The 23,279-nt window shown below is 31.2% G+C and overlaps 1 protein-coding gene across 1 annotated transcript in view; it reads right to left on the reverse strand.

Moving 5' to 3' along the window:
- Positions 1-1,206: 1,206 nt before the first annotated feature.
- The window catches only part of LOC118204483 (protein FAM204A-like), a 35,198-nt gene continuing 13,125 nt past the window's right edge, over positions 1,207-23,279 (reverse strand). The window contains exons 4-6 of the mRNA XM_085817510.1: positions 16,628-16,717; positions 12,249-12,355; positions 1,207-1,405 (exon numbers count right to left, since the gene is read on the reverse strand). Of these exons, the coding sequence (XP_085673636.1) occupies positions 1,363-1,405; positions 12,249-12,355; positions 16,628-16,717 (240 nt within the window). The 3' untranslated portion in view covers positions 1,207-1,362. The remainder of the gene's footprint in view (positions 1,406-12,248; positions 12,356-16,627; positions 16,718-23,279) is intronic.

A 23,279-nucleotide genomic window follows, 5' to 3' on the forward strand; every position in this document is an offset into this window, starting at 1 on the left:
AATCTCCGACAGTTTGCTATTTACCTCATCTAGGATCATAACATTAATCATCTCAAGTTAGTAACCCCATGACTTTTACATTTCTTTTTCTTTTTAGCCGAAAGGGCATTAGCCCAGAAGGGCTATTAATATCGTTTTCACATTTTGTGTCGATTCACTTTCTGCATTGATTTACTTTTGAAACTATTGCCACCAACTATTACAGCCCTGTATTATATTTAAAAAATTAAATAATGAAGAATTTACACAAATGTATGTATGTTTCTTGCATTGTGATAAAACAATGGTACCTAGAGCCATCACATTTTGAATAATGTAGAATTATTGTTTGCTTCATAGTATACACTGTGTCTACAAACTCTTTATTTTTGCAACCATTGATTGTAGACATATACTTCCAGTTACAGAAATATTTTAAATAGCATAACTATTCATGTTTTAATATTTTTAAATTTTACAAAAATCAGTTTTATAAAAATTAAGTTTAGGAAATGTTTACACTCATCATTAAAAATACATGTACAAACAATGTACAATGCACATAAAAAATATAAATATACACTCATTATTAAAAATAAAACACAAAAAGTCTAACCTCCTTGCAACAAAAATTAAATGACATATTTAAATACAAAATTTAGGATATTTGACATTATTTCAAACTTTTCTTGAAAGGTCAGTTTAATAAATAAATTAGAATAACTCGAGGTTTATTTACTCACTTTAAATGCCACCCACTGCTATACTTTTGCAATTTAATCTTAAATTTGTCTTAAATTTACTAGTCTTGCAATTTACTACATTCTTAAAATTTATAAATTTGTTATAACTAGTAAGCCAAAAGAATTTTCACACAATAATCTATAAATTTTCAAGTGTTAAAAATGCATTATTAATATTCTCATAAAGTTTTATTACTTCAGAATCATGTTTTTATAATCACACAAAAAACTTCATTGCTTAAGTATCCATTAAAAGTTCATTGCTTATGAAAAATATAGAAAAAATAATTATGTTGTTTTTAGTGAAAACAGATATACCATAAGATCACTATTGTTCAGATTTTCCCTTTATATTGTTTTAATAAAATGGCTTCTTAATGGCTGTCAAATCTTATCTATTTAAATAATCATGGATATACATTGTGCTATATGTTTTGACAATTTCTAAATTTATTTCTATAAAATCAACATATTTTCCACTATGCCACATGTCTTTTTCATTTTATTTTACATACCGGAATATTCTTACAAATTGCAAAGTAAAATTTTACAATGTACAAAATATATATTTACATTATGACACATACTGAACAAGTGTTCACACATTTCCCTCTCCTTTTACTTTTAGTAACTTCTGTCATTACATATTTCCTTTCATTTGCCACCTTTCTTTGGCATCAAACCTGAAAAATAAATAATAAAAAAAAATTAAATAACTAAAACCTCTGTGTGAAATGTAAATGGTTTGCAATCCATAAAAGCGTTTAAAAAGTTTCATGTCCTTAATACACATACAAGTTAAACATGCAACACTTTTTCTCTTGCTTATATATGTAGCCAGAACATAGCAACATTTCACAAAAAATGTTTTAAAACCTATGTTACTGATATAATTACATTACAATTTTTATTAATAAAAACTGTTATTCAACAGCGATGGTATGATTTTGTTGGATCATAACAGACCTGGCAAAGCTTTACAGAGATAAAAAGACTGGTTGAGAATTATATCAGATATAACAAATAGGATACCTGAAAGCAGAAAGGCTTACAGACCTGACTTCGTTTTTGAAGAAGCTTTCTTCTTCTTTCATTGAAAATATGAGAAAAGGTTCAGACTTCATTTGAACTTCTCTTAACATGTATTTGATTCCAAATTATTATCATTTCTGCTACATTCATCTACTAGAGCAGGGGTGGCAAACCTTTATGGATCAACATGCTATTTTTTCTAAAGAAATGTTTAATGATGCCATAGACATACCGTCAAATAATTTTGACTTAAGTGATTATTGGGAAAATAATAATACTAAATACTATCAACTCAAAACTCTTTATTTACTAACAAAAAACTATAGTTATACGTGTAATTCAAATTAAAGTAACATAATGTGACTTCTGTTGTTGCAGATTAGATGGCAAATTCTGTTGTTGCAGATTAGATGGCAAATTCTGTTGTTGCAGATTAGATGGCAAATTCTGTTGTTGCAGATTAGATGGCATCTATTAGGGTTCTAAGATGTTACTTTTAGCAGAATGCATGCTGAACCGGAATCATCTGCTAAACAGTTTCTAGTTCTTAAACAGAGTTTTTAATGTTATTTATCTCTGAAAATAATCACTGGCAGGCACAAGTAGATAAAAATATGGTTAAAATAGCAAGAGTCAGCTTCTTCAGTTAAATGTGTATGGAAACAAACTCCATGTTGCCAAAATTTTGTTACTGGCATTTTTGTTATATTGCTTGTTAATCTTTCTGTTTCAATCAGTCCCAACTTTTCCCTTGTTTCAATAAATTTTTGAATCCATATTGAACTAGACTGGAAATCAATCAGTTGCATTTCAAATTCTTCAATTTCCAACCAATCAAATTGGGACAAATTCAGTTTATCAAATGAAATCACATCAGAGTACATAATAAACTTGAGCATTTCTGATAATTCTTTGAACTGAGAAAATCTCGCTGAAAACTCCTTGATTGAAGAATCAATTATGGAAATAAATTCTTCAATAACTTTTTCTTCATCTGGTTTCTCATATATACTGCGCAAAAGAAAAAAATGGGATAGTTCTGTATCTGCCATTCTACTGGGCTGATTGACAAAATTCAAATTGTGTTTTTTCATGTCTCGAAAGTGCGATTTAGGATATAAGGACTTAGGACAGCCTTGCTCTAACATAGGTATTTTGACACAAAATCGGACTTTTTCTGAAAGAGCATGCCAATTTTTTTCCATATTTTGTTCCTACAACTCAAACTATGCCTAAATATTAAATTTTGTAAAATTTGGTTTCACTTGGAGGACTTTTTAACGTATGGCAACCTATTTTCCTTTTTCTTTTTACATTGTGCATGAGCGGAAAAAAATCACATCGTTCCTACTTTAAAATAATTTTAACAAAGTGCCTAAACCACATTTGATGTTATTATTGCTTTCAATAAACATGTCAAATTTCAAAACGCAAGCACCAATATATAAATTCACAAATGTCTTCGGAAATTTTGAATACAAAATTCTAAATTTTTTCAGAAATATATCTACTTAGAAAGACATTTACATTAAGATGATAGTAAAAGTTTTATGTATTATGATTAAAATTTTTTTCGAAAAATTTCAAAAATTATTTAAAATACAGATTTAAAAAATAAATCATAAAAAATGGAGGGATTTTATTTGAAATGAACCTAAATTTCAAAATGTGAAAGGAACAATCAAATAAGTTTAATAAAAAAAGAGAAATTAATAAATATGTACCAAATTCAATTAACATAGAGGAGCTAAAATTTTGAGAGCTAATTTTTTAAAAACTGCTTTACAAAACTTGGCAGTTTGGCATAATTTGAGTCGTAGAATCGAAATATGGAAAAAAATTGGCATTTTACTTCAGAAAAGTTCAATTTTTGCGTCAAAATACCTATATTTGAACAATGATATATTTAAATCTAATCCATATCTTAAGTCGCACTTTCGAGACATAAAAATGCAAGTTGAATTTCCTCAATTGGCCTAGTAGAACAGAAGATTTAGAACTGTCCCCTCCCCCCCCTTGTGCAGTGTATGTCTAAATCTTGGATACTTTTTTTCAAGTTTGGGAAATATTTGTAGTTTTTTGTAATAATATCGTTTCTCAAAACATGCAGTATAGCATCAAAAGAGTGATCCATCATAAGTGTGAGATCCATCATGACGATAATTGTTTTATTTGTGCCTTGAAGCATAATGTTTAATTCATTGAAATGTTGACATATGTCTGTAACAAACATCAATTTTGAAAGCTATATAACATTCAACAACTGTGGGTATTGATCAATTTTTCCTTCATTTTGCAGAAACAGTCTGATTTCTTCCAAGCAGTCAACAAAACTTTAAATTACATTCCCGCGGCTCAACCAGTAACATTATTCTACATCAGTAAGACATTATACATTGAGCTGACTTCATCCAACAAAGCATCAAACTTTTGCTTATGTAAAGTCTGCGATGATATGAGGTTGACTATTTTTGTGACTAACGCCATTACATTATCAAGAGATGTTAAACCACTCTTAGCACAAAAGAATTGTTGGTGAATGATGCAGTGGAATTCATGAATCGAATATCCTACGTCTAAAATAAACTAATAAAACCTTTTTAGTCCAAAGGGATTTGAGTCCCGAAGGACTATTACTTTCGTTTTGGCATTTTGCTTCGGACTCCTATAAATGTGGGTTCACTTTTCAAACTGTTGCCACAAAATGTTAGAGTCCTGCATTATATTTGAAGAAATTAAATAATGAAGTTTCTCGCATTATGAAAAAACAACGGTACCTAGAGACATCAAATTTTGAATAACGTAGTCTTTCACCAGAATATGGGCATCTGGAAGCCCAAATTTGGAATTTAAGATTTATTTTATCATTGATTTCATATTTTGTAAACCTTTAATAAATTTTTGAGTAACAAACTCAACAATTTAAAAGCGAGCAATGGCAACACTCTACGAGGGGGGGACCTTTTTATCTCCAGCACGTGGAACTGTGTATCGGAAATTCTAAAGATATGTCTCATTTTAAAATTATTTTTCAACATTGCTATTGAACAAAATTTTATGGTTTAAGTGCAAAAAACATGATATTTAATAAATAAAGGTAACACATAAAATGTTAAAAAAACAGCCCCTTGGACGTAATTTTAAATCTAAAACATTTTTTGAGGGGGGGGCCACCATGCTTGGAGAACCATCAGTTGTTACTGAATTTTTTTTTTTTTTTTTTTTTTTTTTTTTTTTTTCAAATCAATTTCTTTCTCAGCAAGCGAATTTTTAACAGCCATACAAATGTCTGAGCCCTTTGTAGTTGCTAGCAATGATATTATCATAATTAATTCTTCCTTTATGACGTTTCCTATGCAATATTGGGCAAAACCCGCTAAACGTGCAGATTTAGTGACATCAGTACTTTCGTCAAGACTTAGCGATATGAAAGGAGTGGAGTTAATGTCACTTTTTAGTTGATCTGTCACATTTCTGGCTAGTTTTAAGATTCTTTCTTTTATTGTGTTCCTAAAAAAAAAGTATCTTTGATGTGCAGAATTATTTTATCTTTTATTATCAAAATCATCAAAAAGTCAGAACACACATGCTAACCAGACTTCCTTGAAAAACTCTCCCTCTTGAAAAGGTTTACTATGATGAACAATGACATTTGCAGCTGAGTAACTTTCCATGCTCGTATGACAGTTTTTGCCAACATATTTAAATCATAGACATCGACTGTTTATTTCTGTCTTTTTTTGCGCTTACAATTAATTCCTTTTGCTCTCGTTCGCTTTTTTGACAAACGGATTTGTGATTTGTTTAAAAATGTCATTTTACACACTATGTTCTACATACCACTATTCTGGAACATAAAACACACACCGCTTTGTCACCTTTACTAATCATGACATATTTATCGTTCCACCAAGTTTGAAATTCTTTGTTACACTTACTATCTTGCACTTTTCCTTTTTTTTTTTTTTTTTTCTGAACTAGCCATGTTAAATAACAGTTAGAAATCGTAAATATAACACAAATGAACTAGATAAACTTTTAAAGTTATGAGACAAGATGTAAAATGCATAATAAAACTATATGACATTAACAATTCTAGTCCACAACATAACTAAAGCTGCATTCAGATGACAGTACAGGGTTCGTACACATTTCCTTACATGAAAATTAAGGACTTTTAAGGACCATCAAAGAAAAAATTAAGGACCTATCAGCAAACAAAAAAACGAATAGAATAAAGTAATTATCCATAGAACCAACTTCATGCTTGTAATTTCACTTTAAGAAACTAACAGAAGTGTGTATTATGCACTATTATTAAATTCACTTTACCATAAAACAATTTTGAAAATTAAACTAACTCCCTACAAGTTATGAAGTAGATAACATTAAATTAGGAACATAATTTCTTTAAAAACATGTATAAGTGTATTTTACACTAATAACAGTCACTATTTTAGAGATTTACATGATTATTATTTAACTTATTTGATATTTATTTAAACACAGTCAACTACTATTATAATCACAATGTAAGAATATTTTGCAGATTAAAATAACTGATTTGTAAACATACAATTTATTTCCTTGGTTTTTTGAAAGATACTAGAATAATAAACTGTACAATAAAAGATACAAAACATCTGTGCTTTTTTTAAATCTGAAATCTTTTCAGCTATTTTAACATCTAATTTATTTATGTCTATTTCCTTTTCTTTAACTATCCTTCTAAGTTCATTTGCTTTGATAAACAAATCAATGTTCCTGCTGGTCTCAGCTGCATCTGCTAAAGCATCTACTTCTTCGTTAATATCTTTAATGTCCCTTTGAAGAAATTTTTTCTTCTGCTTCATATAATCAATTTCTTCCTCAATGATATTTCTTTTCCTCTTTGAATTTTCAGATTTAGTTAAAGATTTTTGTTCTTCTAAATACTGCATATATTTAGACCTTGCATAAGCTGCTGCTGATCTCATTTCTTTATTAATTTCGATATTAAGAACACCTCCAGGAAATTTTATGTAATCAAATACTGTGCGTTGAAAAATGTATGATGAGTCACTTAAATTTTCAATTTCAATTGCTTTATTTACAGAGAAGCCCCTTTCCACAGAGGCTTGTCCATGTGACAAAATAAGAATCATTTTCACTATTTTCCATACTTTTGAATAATGAAAATCATGAAAATAAGAAGTGAGAAATGTGTCAAGAGAAAGATTTTGAGGATCAAAAGTAGAAAATTCATGTAAATTTGTCTTAACTACTTTGTCTAGAAACTCTCCAAACTGCAGCAGAATTTCATCCCAATCATCTTGTAAAACACGTTTATTCTGCATTAATACCGTTAGAACTATTTTCATTTTGTTCTGGGCTTTTTCTGGACTTTTTAACCATCAATCGTGGGTCAAGATGCATTTCGAATAAAAGAATAATTTATTGAACATTTAGACATTAAGTGTTGTACCATTGTTAAGACACATTGTTGACCTTCTTGTTTCAATGCAAAACTTTCAGCTTGTAAAATGTCCTTCTTGCGGCATTTATCATTCATTAACTGCTCAGCAATGAATCCCAAATAAACTTTACTTTTATCATTATAACAATTTGGATCATTAAAATTAAATTTATAAAGATTTTCTGCTTTAGTTATTTTTGAATATTCTAGTTTCAAAATTTTAAAGTGCTGAAGGCAATCATTTACAAATTTTAAGATATCTTCAGCAAAAAAGGGAATAAGTGGTTTATCACTTTGATAATATTCAAGGAAAAGCAATAATATTTTCTACAGAGAGAGAAAAAAATTTAATTTTATAAGAAATGTTTTATCTTTAGTTGCTTCCAAAATATTTGAGAAGGATTTCGATGAATTTTTTTTTAAACTTCCCCATTTCAACTTCTTTAATGTACAGTAGCAAGTCATCCCATATTTCAATGGCTCTTTCAACTGCTGGGACATTTTGCAACCATCGGTAAAAGCAGAACTTCACAGGTACTTTTTTAAGCCAGTTATACTTAAAAAATCTTCATGTCTTGCAGGAGAATCTTTAAAAATCCAAAATAAGGAGGATAAGAAGGATGGAATGTCCCAGCCAGTGGATGACATCCTATGCTTGAAAGCATTGTTAAGAATGTGTAAACCACATGTCCCTAATGTCAAGCATTGAATGTTATATTCTTTTGTCAAGTCCTGTTGCAATAAATCATAAAATTTCCAGTTTACTGCAGGACCATCCATCGATATTTGTAAGAGTTTTGACAAGTCTAGTTTTTTAACACATTCATAAAATTTGGATAAAATAATTTCACTTGTTGCATGCCCTATAAAAGCAGGCTTCTTTTGATTTGTCAGATTAAGAGTCTCATCAAATAGTAATGTAAAAAACTCAGCATTTTTTCAATGCTTTAGTAACAAAGTTTTAAAATATGGGCCAAGACCAAAATAACAGATATAAGCACATTTCTTTTCACCACATGAAAACCATTTTGCAATGAAACTATCTGGGAACATTTTAGTGAATAATGGCCCAATATCATCGCACGATTTAAAAGAATAGTGGCTTTTGATGCACTTAAAATCCCACAATATTTTTGCATCTGTAACTTCAGATTTGAAAAGAAAAGAATTGATTTTATTGTTTTCTACACTTATTGATGTTGAATTAGCAGTTACATCTTTTCCTGAAGTAGATGGTTCTTCTAACTTGACAAAATTCATGATATTGTTAGAAGAAACTCTGCAGTTGAGAAGGGAAAGATGTTTTGCAGCTAAAAGGGACATTACATGCAAGGCATTAGTAAAATTAAGTATCGCATATATATGTATATAATGTATATATATATATATAATAAGAAATCTATATATATAATAAGAAATGTATACTGAAAATATACATTTTTTACTATATATATATGTATAATATATATATACAGTACATATATATATATATTTATAGTACATATATATATATATTCAGTACATATATACAGTACAAATTCCGAGATCTGGACATCCAATATCTGGAATGATCTAAAATCCTGACCTCAAAGCCACCACCAAGCAATTTTTTAGGGGTTTTTTGAGGGAAGGGGTATGCTTTACTCATGCGCATTAGATTTTTTTCCTCATCATAAAAAAACATGTCGGAAATCCCGATTCTTAATCTCAGTTTGGCGCTAAATAAAATATCTCATTATTGAAGAAATAATTATTTTAGCATAAATTTGTGTGATTAGTAACTTGACTCCATAGCTGCGTATCTGCTTGGCATAATCTCAAACCGATTTTACAGCAACTAATGTTAATTTTACAGCAGCTAATATTTTATATCCTTGATGACGAATCGCGAATCTTTATTTATTGTATTTTGCTTTCATCACCACATGTTTATCAACGGATGACAACTTGAGTGATGACTCATGCAATGACGCCAAATAATAGAGTATTATCCGATTACAGATTTAAGTTTAATGCGTTAAAATGTTGACAAGGGGAGATTTAACAGAAATTTCTTTCCTTATGCTAAAAATAGATTTTGTTAATGATACTGATAGGACAAACGATTATATTTAGTGCTATTTGAATTAAGAATAACTGATTTGTTATTCACATAAAGCCAGAACCAGCGCCAGAGCTCGCATGGCCGCACCAGGCGGCAGAATTTAGGGAAGTTAAACAAAAGTTTTTCATTGCGATGACAATGCCCCAATCATCAAGCAATTAACGGAGGGCGAAATCTGTAGTATGGTTCTAAATCCAGAAAATACAGCTACCGATAGTGAAGAAAATAACAGAGAGGTTACTGAACTAGAAAAAATTTTGATTGACAAGTTATTCGGGATTCTCGACACAGCAATTACAGGACTTGAACAATGGAACTTAATAACTCAATAAGAAATTATATGTCTATAGTATTAGTCTAAAGTATTAGCAGAGAAAACAAATCAAACAACTCACATTGAAAGAAATGTTTGATAAAGTAACCATATAAATATTAAGCTCTTTTCTTTTATAAATTTTGATAGCCTTTAAATCATAAATGCTTCATTATTTCATAAATCACAATTTCATATTTTCAATTTTATAATTTCTACGTGCCATCTTAGTAGATTTAAAATGATCTAATATCCGGAAAAATCTCAAATCTGGGATCGCCGAAGTCCCAACCTTGGACTTTGTACTGTATAAATAATACGGAATGTATATTTTCAGTTAAACTTCTACCCAATAACTTTAGTAATTCATGAAAGTTAATTTTGCATCTAGTTAATTCAAGAAAATTAGTTTCAATTAGTTGTTTTCAGCTTTAAAAATATTAAAAATTTTTTAATTAGTTAGTTGTTTTCAACTAATAATTGTATCGCCATTAGCAAAAATCAACAGTATAGGATTAAACCAAATACTTAATTGTCTATTGATGCTTCAAAACGTATTTCCGAACTTCACTTTTTCTCGGCTAGCGTTACTGAATTTGCCCTTGGCGACCTAAAATTGAAATGGAGCCATCAGATTTCCCGCGAAATCGATAACAGACCCTCTGCAGAAATAAACTCATAATCCCGATATCCCATACATATAGTATGTGCAAAAGAGAATAAACTCCATAGAAGGTGATAAAAAATTAATTTATGGCTTAATTGAAACAAACACAGAAATTAAGCTAAGCAAAACCGTGTAAAAACAAATTGAAATGATAAAACGAAACTTAATTTCATGTCAATTTTCAGCGCTGACTCTCCCATTATAGAAATTTCAATTTGTTTCAGACAAAGACCACATTTAGCTTTATAAGGATTGTCATCCATCAATATCCAGTCTTTGTAGTCAGCTTGATGAAGCCACAGTTTATTGAAAATGCACTTTCCAGGCATCTCGTTCCTATTGGCGTCGGAAGGGTTGTGGCCTTCCAGGTTGGGATTGTTCTAATTTTGGCAAATATTTTCAGAATTTCCCCCCCCCCTTTTTTTTTTCTCGAGCACCTTCATCATCACTTTCGCCTCTTAAAGAACTTCCGGCTTCACGCTTTCGTCACAATCTGCCTAAATTTATTGATAACACCTGTTTCGAAAGATTGGGTGAATAGCCAATCAGACACCGATACTTTCGTTCCGGTAGCTAATTGTTTTTTTTTTTATCGTTTGCAACACAAATCCGCCAACAGATTGGTTAAGAGCCGTGCAATTTTAATTCCATATTCATGAGAAATCGCAATTCACACATAGAATGGCAATCATTAGAAATGATAAGAAATGTCAAATGAGCAAAATTAAGGACCGTTTATTCATTTTGGCCAAAATTAAGGACTTTTAAGGACCAAAAATCAATTTGAAAAAATTAAGGACTTTTAAGGACGTTTAAGGACCGTACGAACCCTGCAGTACAGGGGCGTAGCTAGACGGGGGCAAGGGGGGGCATCTGTCCCCGGGCGCAGAATCCAAGGGGCGCCAAACTGATGTTACGACATTTTATAATTAAATGTTTTCCATCCTTGGCAAGCAGTAGGGGGCGCGAAATTTTCAGTTGTCCCTGGGCGCTGAAAACCCTAGCTACGACTCTGCTGCAGTATAAAGGGCATAAGTGGTTTATGCCAAGCTGCACTGCCAGGCAGCCAGTCTGCACATCAGAAAATCTGGTTTAGGGCTCCAGCCATAAAGTTTGAAATTTTCACCTTTATGCCGACTTGAGATAAACATCAACCAATCAGAACCAAATGCAGAATCCTGAATGGGAAAACAGAGCGGCACAGCGGTAGACACATTCACGCATGCGCAAATTTAGCTTCTCTAAGTGGGTATGGCTTAGACCCTGTGTCGCAGGTGTGAATGGAATTCCTGCATTTTATTCCTTGTGACTATGCTTCTGTGACATTTACTTCACTGTCTGAATGCAGCCTGAGGCGAGACAAAAACAAATGAGAGTGCTTTCCACCCGGCATCCCACGCACAATCAGTCTGTATGGCAGGCTCACTCGCATTTGATTGTAATACTTCATAGTGAACTTTTATTTTTAATTAAAATGAAAACTGTTTTGATCAGTGGTGAGCCCAAAGCATTGTGTCATGTGCCATCAATGGCACGCATGCCACTGGTTTGCCACCCCTGAACTAGAGTATAAGCATGCTCAAGGAAATGAGTACAAGCTTCACCCAACTTGGTAATTCAGGCCAAGTTAGGTAAAGCTTAAATACATATGTTAAAACTGACCTTATCATCATGATTTTATAACTACATTTTCACTTAATTTAATTATTGCTATTATTGTTTCCATTTTGTTGTATTTTTATTAATTTATTTTAAACATTTTCTATGTCTGGCTTAATTTCTTAATCTATGTTAAATCCAAATTATAATAAAATGCATATTGAGCACTATTATTGATTAAAACAAATTAATTTTAACTTGTACATACATAATGCAGTAAAAATTTCTAATTATATTTCACAAAATGTATATGTTATTTTGCATTTATAATTTGAGGGCAAGTAAAAAATACTCACGTCCATCGAATTTTCTTCAATCTCCTTTCCTTCTCAATAGCTCTTTGCTCTTGCACATTATCAAGATGCCTCTTAGCAGCAAATGCTTTTGAAATTTTTACAGCAAACTTTATAGGGATGAGGAAGGAAACAGAGTATAAAATTAGTTCACATAGTTATACTACATAGGTTAATTATTGCATATTAATTATAAATAAAGTAATGATAAAATTTTTAAGTAGGATTTTTTTCCTGTTACTATTATTTTACCTGGATTACTAGGATGCATTTCATATTTTTCTAATACAGTCAAAAGTCGTTAATTCGGACACCCATAATCCGGACCTCAAAGCTAAAAACTTTCTGCGCATGCGCCACGTTGGCACATGCGCACAGGCGTTTTATGCATGCGCGTAAAACCTTGACTACTGCGCATATGCGTGTGCGCAAGTGCAGAATATGTTTTCGCCTGCGCGTTTAATGTATAACGGACAGTGTAAGCTAAAATTATCTAATTATCTATTTCAGTTAATGTTAATGATTGCGTTGTTCCTTAATCTTCGAATTGGATCCCGCTTATTATTTTTTGCAGACTGTCAGAGCAATTTTATAAAAGTAAACTTGAAATTTTGATTATGTTAAATAGAATTTCCAATGCTGGAACTTCCAAAGGATCTACAAAACGAAAGTATGTTTCGATGTCCAACAAATAAAAAGTGGAATTGCTCCAAAAAATGGATAAAGACATGAAGAATGTGACAGAGAGGTTAGTGAAAACGAAAAAATTTCGATTGACAAGTTAGTCGGTATTCTCGGCACAGCAATTAACGGGACTTGAACAGCGGAACTTTGTAACTGAACAAGAAATTATGTCTGTTTATAGAATTAAAGAGAAAGTATTATCACATAAAACGAAGCAACTTAAACAACTTAGATTGAAAGAAATGTTTAATAAAGTAAACAAATAAATATTAAGCTTTTTTTTTTTTTTTTTTTTTTGTAAATTTTGATACCCTTTAGATCATTATTGCTCTTTATTTCATAAATTACGGTTTCATATTTTTAATTTTAGAATTTCTGCATGCCATCTTACGAGATTTAAACTGATGATCCATAATCCGGAAAAATTGATAATCCGGAATCGCCGAAGTCCCGACGAGTCCGGATTAACGGCTTTTGACTGTACTTCACAAAGCTGTATTTTTATTTTCATAACAAAATTTACCTAAATGTAATTACTGGTAAATAAGCAATATATAGCAGTTCTTTGTTATAGCAGCCACCATAAGTTAAGGTTTTCATTTGATGTACGCATGTTACAGACTGGGCAATCAAGTTTTCTAAATCTGGTGACTAAATATGATGACTGTTTTAACAAGGAAGCATCCAATATGCAAACAAAGAAAATCCGACAAAAAGAGAAAGCAAAGAACTCAGATAACTTTTAAGGAGCAATTTAAAAAAAAAATGGTTTACTTGTTATTTAATATTTAACTGAATATATTTAATTCTAAGATATGAGTTACATACAGCAGGTGCAAGTGGTGAAACTACACCAACCAGGCAACAAAACTTAGCCACTGACCTGCAAAAAGCTTAGTGCCAACATTAGAGTTTAGTGGCATAAATACTTCATTTAGTTGAATGACATCAAAGACTTCACTTTATTTAAATCTAGGATTTCATACACAGTATATCAAAATAGTTCTATATAAAACCTATGTAAAAATATTTATGTATATAAAATACGTGCCATGGCATTAAGATAGGCTGAAATTTTATCACTTTCAACATCCCATTATCATAATATCAGCTCATTTACTGTAATAAACTAATGTTATTATTAACTGAATTTAAAAGTTTTTCAGTGTGCTTCTCTTTTTATTTAAGTATATACTAACACCTATTTAACTACTATGAACAGCAGAAAACGGATAGGATGATATTGACACAATAATTATGTTTCATTACAATATAACTTTTCCCAATTTGATGACTATGAATTATTTTTGTAATCACCAGTGATTGTGCACTTTCACCCTTTTGACATCTTTAATAATTAATGTGGTATTAATGTGGCTTTGACGAGTAGAAACATTAATAAATAGAACTTGAAGACTATTGACTTAAAAACCAGCAATTTCATAAAAACAAAATCTGCGTTTATACAGTAGATCCGAGATAAGAGCACCTCTTTATATGAGAAATTCCAGATACGAGGAAAGTATGAGCAAGAAATTTGTTTCTAAATACGAGCAAGGAGCCATGCTGTTGGTGCAAGTGGCATCATTTCCCGATCTGGCTCGACTCCATGAATCCCCTTGTCAGATCACTCAGTATTCTTTGATCTATGTGTTTGTGTGTTAATTGCTTTTTACATTTAACGTGAAAATAATTATTTTACGATGGCTCTCAAAAAGATTGCTGCCTCAGACAGTGCTGCAAAAAAAAAAGGAAGCCATGGTCATTGAAATTAAGAAAGAAATCATAGATAAACATAAAGCATGGCGCAAGAGTGAGAAAATTGGTGAAGATTTACAGCCATTCGACATCAACGATCTGCACTATTCTGAAGAAGAAAGAAGAAATTAAGAAACTTGATGTAGCCAAAGGAGTTACCATTACTGAAAAGCACCACCTAAAACTCCTAGAAGATGTTGAAAAACTGTTGTTGGTGTGAATTAATGAGAAGCAGTTAAAAGGCATTCAGCGTCGGAAGCTATGATAAAAGTAAACTATGGTTATATTATTTACCAGGGTTGTTTATTGAAAAAATTTATTTTTATGTTGATATTTTGGGGGGGGTGCGGAATAGATTACTTGGATTTCCATTATTTTCAATGGGAAAGTTTGTTTCTACATACAAGAAATTTGTTATATGAGGTCAATACTGGAATGAATTAAACTCTTATCTCGAGGTTCCATTGTACTTAATTTCACCAGATCTAGCCACAATGAGGATTCAAAAGATTTAGTGACATAATTTTGAACAAATGGCAATCTAAAAAAATTAAACAGATATTTTGAAAAACTTAATTTAAGATTTCTCGGAGGCAGGAAGGAGATAAGATATTATATTTGCATACTATTGCAATTTTTTGCAAATATTTCCTTTTATTTATTTATATTTTGTTGTACACTGGTTTCTATCTTTTTGAATTCATGCAGATTTGTTTTTTATTTATTTATTAATGGCTTTATCTTTTAATTTTAATGTAACTTTATATATTTTGTGCTGTTTTTGGTTTGCTTATAATAATCATTCTGAAAAGTCCCACAGTTTTTTTATTTTAAACACGAATACATATGATGCAGTGCAAAAACATAACACAGCCTCATTGAAACACATAAACACTATTTTACTATGACTTCATTAGGTTTCAAAAAATAATTAGGTTTTCATCAGATTCAGTGTAATGAAGTTATTGACGTGCAGTGTGACAGTCTCAAAAGAAGTCAATTTCCAGGCCATTCAGAGAATTTTGAAGTAGCTTGAAGAGATAAAAAATCTAAGAGGGAAGGTCTAACACATAAGAGAGATGATAAATAATATCTTGGCCATACCCATTCAGTTTTTTCCTGACATTAATCAAAATGTGAGATTGAGCTTTGTCATTACAGAAGACATCTCAGAGATTTGTCAGTTCTGTACACTTTGCTTCAATTTCTGCTTTCAAAACTGGCTTTGGGAACAGTATTATTCTATAGTCAGATTCTGTCAAATTTGGTGCAACAATTCATAGTATGCAGTTCCTTTGTAAGCCCACTATACAGAAGGCATTACTTTTCTGGAATGCAGCCTCCCTCTCAATGTTACTACAGGGGATTCTTTTGGCTTACCCCATGATATTTTTCCCCTAACTTTATTATAAGGTATACACTTCTTATCTACAACAATAAGCTGCTTCAAAACTAGAGTTGCTTTTTTTTTAGCAAAGAATTACATGCCAAAACTCGAACAAACATATTCTGCTACGTTAACGTATGGGGTACCCATGAAGCAACTCACAACCCAATCTTCTTCAAATGATCCTGTATACTTTTTGGAATATTTATTCTATCTGATAGTTCTTGAACTTAATAACTTTAAATTTCAGTTATAGCTTCTTTAACTGATGATTAGAGGATGGTTGGCCAGAGTGGGCATCATCCAAAATGACTAGAGAAAACATTCTATCAAAATAAATATACAATGCTTCTGTCTCAGATTTTCCCCTTAAAACCATAAATACTTTTAGAACCGACTTACATTTTACAAATGCTTTTAATTTTTTATTAAAACATTTATATATTTTTTAGTATGCATAAAAATGATTCAGAGTTTCATGTAAATTTGTTAGTATTTGAAAAACTGCAAAATTTATTTTTCCATTAAAGAGAAAAACTATACTGATACTCACTTCTCTATTTGCCAGTGTATCACTCAGAAGCTCAGCTTTTTCAAAATCACCTTCTTTTATAGCATCTTCTATCATATATTCTAATTCCGTCTAAAAGTAAATAACAAAAAAATTAGTTATAGAATAATTCTCAACTGATCTTACATATTCTAACTCCATCTAAAAGTAAATAACAAAAAGAAAAAGTTATTGAAAAATTCTTAAATCTCAGAAGGGAAATTAAATAATTAAATTCGAAACTATAAAAAAGAATGGAAGGAAATTTTTCTCTCTTTTAAAAAAAGCTTCCCTCTAGTAACATTTCAACTTGTGCTACATATTTATTCATTTAAATTTAAAAAATTTATTGCACAATTAATCTTAATTGAGAAAAAAATAAAAAAAAACATTATTGTATTGCTGCTCATCTTAATACAAAAGAGAACAAATGCACGGAAAGGTCATGCTTCCCTTAGAAATATATTTGCTTCTTTTTTATTAAAATATATGTAATTGAAAGACATTATTCTCTTTATCGACATTTCAGCTTACTCTTGCACTTAATGCATTACTAATTTCTTAGATGTACTTTAAATGCAAAAATAATTAGTTTTACTTTTTAAGAGAAGTCTTCTTTATATTTTATAAAACTCAAATAAAATATTTTAAAATAAATTTTTGGACCACATAAGTGAAAAAAAAATACCTTTACTTTCACTGCTACAGACAGAAGTTGAAAGATTATCAGCATGTATATTAAAATATAAATTACATGACATTCCTGAATAAAAATAATTTTCACACAGAATTTTGTATTTTACTAAATTGACTTGAATATAAAAACACTACTGTCTTTCTTAAAGTGGCCTTCCAAAAATCACATCCTCTTATAATGTGCCACCTAATATTTTAAAAATATATTAATATATAAATATTATCAGTTATCTCTTAACCTTTATATAAAAATGCAATTAAGTAAATGTGCTTTCTGTTTATATTAACAGAAATGATGGCTCTCATATTCAGAATTTCTTATGTTTTTTTTTTTTTTTTTTTTTTTTTTTTTTTTTTTTGTGGATGGAATGCTGTCTTATGAATTTTGTTAAAAAACTATCGCAATAAAATTCTGTAATTTCATCCTCATGAATTTCCGCATTTCTCTCCTTATATACCTTTACGTTTCAAAATCCATCAAAACAAAATGTTTTTTTTCATGTGTGTTCTGGCTTTTGGATCATTGCATATAAACTATATTTCTTTAATATAAGGTGGATTTACATATAGGGTTACTCAGCAGCTTTTTTATTAACAGAAACAGCTGTTTATATTAACAGAAAGCACATTTACTTAATTGCATTTCCAGGTACAGTATTTAAGGCAATTAACTACCATTCTTGTGGAAACTTTTTAACACAATCTATTTAGCTCATATGTATGAAGTTAACTTGTAAGAAAATCTTATAAGGTATTCTCTCCTTCTTTCCAGCATGCCTTCATGGCATAATGGTTAACACACTTGGGTGTATTCAAGAAGTCCAGGTTCGAGTCCCGGTGAGGGCATTGCTCATTTTTCTTGTTTCCTGCTTCAAAAATCCTAATGACTCTACAGTCCTTTTCCTTGCTGAAAAAGCTGCTGAGTAACCCTATATGTAAATCCACCTTATATTAAAGAAATATAGTTTATATGCAATGATCCAAAAGCCAGAACACACATGAAAAAAAACATTTTGTTTTGATGGATTTTGAAACGTAAAGGTATATAAGGAGAGAAATGCGGAAATTCATGAGGATGAAATTACAGAATTTTATTGCGATAGTTTTTTAACAAAATTCATAAGACAGCATTCCATCCACAAAAAAAAAAAAAAAAAAAAAAAAAAAAAACATAAGAAATTCTGAATATGAGAGCCATCATTACTGAGCATAGCCTGAAGATGAAGTAAGACCAATGGACAGTAAGAACAGCATTTCTTTCAGGACATTCAATATATGTCACCAGATACCTTTTTTTAAAAACTGCCAGTCATGACCGATTGATTTCAGTATGTTCCTTAACTTCAGGTACCATCGTAAAAAAAAAAAATCACAAGGTTTCATGTCTAAACATCTTGATAAACTTTTTTAATTAACTCATTCGCCTATCACTCTAAGTTGAAAGAAAGAGTTATCAAAGAAGAAGAAACTCATAGCAATGCTTTTTCTTGTACGAATGTCACAAAAATCTAATGCTTGCCTTTCTTCAAGGTTAAGAAATATGCTGTTTTGTAACAGTATAGCATAATGCTAACTTGTGACAAAAACCATATATTCAGTATTCCAAGGTATTATGCAAACTAATGGATATAATTAAATATATATATAATTAAATACAAAAATTTTTTAAATAAATAAGTAAAAAGGCATTTTATGCATTTCTGGTCTAACTATGTTATATAGTCTTTGCTGCATATTTTTAAATGCTTGCTACTTTTGATCAACTATGCATTTTTTAATGATTTGAAAATATTCGACTGATTACCTAAATAACTGGTAAGAACATTACAATAAATTGTAAATAAAATGTGAAGGCTAATCCTGGTTTAAGGATTAAATAAGTTTCTGAGAATATCAATTGAATAGATCTGTATGACATGAATACCCAGTATTTGCATATATGGTGAAACACTGCATAGTATTCATAAGAATAAAATGATTATATTTTGACTACAGATATCAATGTTCTGAAAAGCATTACTTACTTCTTATTGCACTTATTTATTTAATTTTATAGTACCACTACTTTTGTTTCATACAGCTTTCTCATGTTGAGGCTTACAGCAACATCATACAGCTTATGGGTATACAGCAACATCATACAACTGAAGGGCATACAGCAACATGCTTACTCAGTCTATTTAAATTACTTTCTCTTTCTACAGATTTTAATATATTTATTTGGCTTGGTCAAATAAATAATTCAAGAAAGTAATTTTGATACATTCATGCAACCAGAGTACAGACACACATTTGCACTTGATAACAAACCGACATGACTGTGTCTATTTAGAATCTTTATATTTTAATACACTACTTATTGTAATGGATGTATTTAATTAGCACTCATGTGAAATAAAGAAATGTTTTCTGAATTTTGTTCGTCAATATTCTTTTTCCACTTGCATTCAATCATTTGTAACAATGTTTTTTGGCCATTACAGTCTTTTAAGCAAATTTAGTTAACACTTGATTTAACAGTAGATTAAAAGGGAATAACATTTTGATCCTGAAACATGTATTCTTATGTATTCTTTCACATACTTAGGACTCTGAAATACTGTAGAAAAAAAAGATATATACATTTATCCTTATATTCATAGTTACAAAATGTTTACTTCCAAACATTCAATAACCTATTGATCTTAATGGCAAACCAATGAATATTTTGGTAAGCAATAGGAGTGTGTCACTGATTCAAAGAAGTGTATGCATAAAATAAGCTTGGGCTTCTCCTGCTCTTTCCTGCCTCTACGGTTGCATCAGTGTCTCTTGTTTACTACTTTTTTATCTTGTTTACCGGATATTTTGGAGATCAAATAAGAAAATATTAATCAGATGATAGTATTAAAGATTAGTATCCTAATTGAAATGCATAAGCACAAGCTACATATTACAGTGGAATAGCATTTCATGCATCTAAAAGATAAAAGATTTGAAAGGTGTCCCATTTTTAATTTGGCTGACCTTATACAAAGAATATTAGAAAATATATTTAGTTATTTCTCTTAATCATCTTTACTACTGTCTAACCTTTCAGCAGTCTGATTGCTTTTATGAAGCCATAAAATTCCTACCCACTTCAAATACATTACCTTGTTATTTAAAATAATGTCCTTTCTTATTTTCTTTAATGACCTAGATATCATTTTAATGAATGGAAGATTGTAAAATGAAAGAATAAAGTAAATAATCATAAAAATTTAGCTAAGAAATACTACAGAAATACAACTCTTCATAAGTGGACTCAGAAATCCTAGCAACTCAGTTACATTTTAAAATATTATAAAAAATAATATTTTTCTCATCAAGCTAAAAATGCAAGAACCTCCTTCATATGTGTGCTATTCCAGATTAGAAGACTCAGGAGGTACCAAAATTGGCAATAAATTGCTAACAAGTGTTTGCCTTGCAGTCGCACCTTTTCCTTCATCTTTGACATCTTTTTGTAACCCTGTGATGATGCAATCAATCCTTAATTATCCAATTTATTATTTTCTTATAGGTCTCTGGGATTTACGAAATAGTATAAAAGAAGCTATTCAAAATACTAAAAAAAAAGTTCATTTACAGTTTATAATACATGCTTTGAATTTATATTACAAGCAATAGCTAAACTGCACCCGCCCTGTTTTTGTCAGATACACTGATGACCAGTCCCACAGATTATCAAACTCACCCTGATGCCCTCCAGAGCTTCCAATGCAGGAAAAAGCACAAATACAGATGGCACTTTTGACAGATTAACTGGCCTTGAGATTTAAATTCAAAATTTACATTTATATGATTAAAAAAAGTATACAACAGAATAACAATATAATGACTTAAATGTTGAAAATATTTGCATCATGTTTCTGCCACCCACCTAACAAGCCTTATCTAACTAGTGAATCAAGGAATTATACAGAGTATAAAGATGAACTAGTGACGCCTTTTTATGCATTTTGGTGTGAACTTGTAGAAGTTCCATGGTGAGGCAAGACACAAGTATAAAATATACAATCTTTATTTTACACATCAATAATAACATTCCGATGAGAAGGGAAATTCCCGCTCCATACACACCGCTCTCTCCTTACCATCTGCCGCTCATCCGAGGCGGGCATGCGCAGAACTCACAAAACTTCGTACGGTGTTTCCATGGCAACACCACAGAGTATCCCCCCAGTGAGGGAGACCGAACGATACACAAAAAAAATGATACAGCACTTATATTATACAATGATAATGTTGAAGGTAAAAGGTACAATATAAAACACATAATAAATTAAACTACATAATGAAATACTGAATAAATAACAATATATATAAATTATATATAGTAGGTGGTAGACAGATGTTGAGGGAAATTGACATGTCGTCCAGATTTTGTGACTGTTTTAGGAACATGTGACATGGTAGGTTTCAGTGTGTCTGTCTTATTGGAAGGTTTAGTGTTAGGGACAAAGGTTTTATCACTAATGAAAAATGCAGGTTTGAGTCGATCAATTGAAACAGTATGATTTTTACCATGCACGGTGATGATAAAGGTTTTATCATATCGTTCAATGACTGGATGAGGACCTGAGTATGGTTGTTGAAGAGGAGGCTTGACTGAGTCAATTCTCAAATAAACATGAGAGCACAATTTTAAAGATGGATGAATGTGGATAGGCTCTGGACAGTGTTTTGATGTGGCGATGGGAATCAGAGATTGCATGATAGATCGTAAATGATTTACATATGTTGGTGTCGGGGATGGCGGAGAAAGCTGATCTGAGCACAACATGTCCGAAGGCAGTCTTAAGGTAGTACCATAGACTAACTCAGAACAAGTTGCTTGGATGTCGTCTTTGATGGAAGATCTAATACCCAAAAGTATAAGAGGTAACAATTCTGTCCAGCGAGGATTCTCTTGCGATTTTATGCTGTTTTTCAGTTGGCGATGAAAACGTTCAATGATTCCATTTGATTGAGGTCTATAGGCAGTGGTACGAATACGATGAGTGCCCAGCAGGTTCGTGAACTCCCTGAAAAGATGCGATTCAAAGTTCCGACCCTGGTCAGTAGTGATAGTGGAAGGGCATCCAAAACGAGCTATCCATCCACTAATTAGAGCTTTACAAGTTGTTTCAGCCGACATATCAGATGCAGGAATTACTTCCGGCCATCCTGTGAAACGATCGATTATGGTCAAGCAATACTGATAACCTTCAGAAATTGGTAATGGGCCAATAAAATCTATGTGAATATGAGAAAATCTGGCATCAGGAAGTAAAAATGTCGAAATGGGTGATTTTGTATCCTTGTGTATCTTGGAACGTTGACATTTCTCACAAGCGTTCACAGAGTTTTTGATAAAAGTGTGCATATTAGGCCAAATGTAACGTCTGCGGATCAATTTTGAAGTGGCAGATATACCTGGATGCGAAAGGTTGTGAATACTTTGGAAGATGCTAGGTCTAAATGAAAAGGGGAATGAAAGGACGAGGGACATTGGTTGTGAAGTCACAATAGAGATAAATATCTTCAAGCGGAAAATACTGTTTGGAGAGCTTCAAAGAAGAAGATTTAGAAGTTAGTAATTGTTGTAGTTCATGGTTTATAAGTTGTGCTGAGGCTAACTGTTTGAAATCCAGAATAGGTGAGCGAGAAACAGAATCTACTTCTATTCGGGAGAATGTGTCAGCAATAACATTTTCCCTACCTTTAACATATTGTATATCAGTAGAAAATTGAGAGATATAGTCAAGGTGTCTCAATTGTCGAGGAGAGCACTTTTCTGCTTTTTGTCTGAAAGCGAATGTTAGTGGTTTTTGGTCGGTAAATATGATGAAGTTGCGACCTTCCAACATGTGCCGAAATTTCCTGATAGACTCATATATTGCCAGAAGTTTGCGGTCATATGTAGACCATTTCCGTTGACTGTTATTCAGTTTTA

Source organism: Stegodyphus dumicola, chromosome 5 (assembly GCF_044657685.1).
Source record: "Stegodyphus dumicola isolate Sdum_Otavi_A_Nest chromosome 5, ASM4465768v1".
NCBI lineage: Eukaryota > Metazoa > Arthropoda > Arachnida > Araneae > Eresidae > Stegodyphus > Stegodyphus dumicola.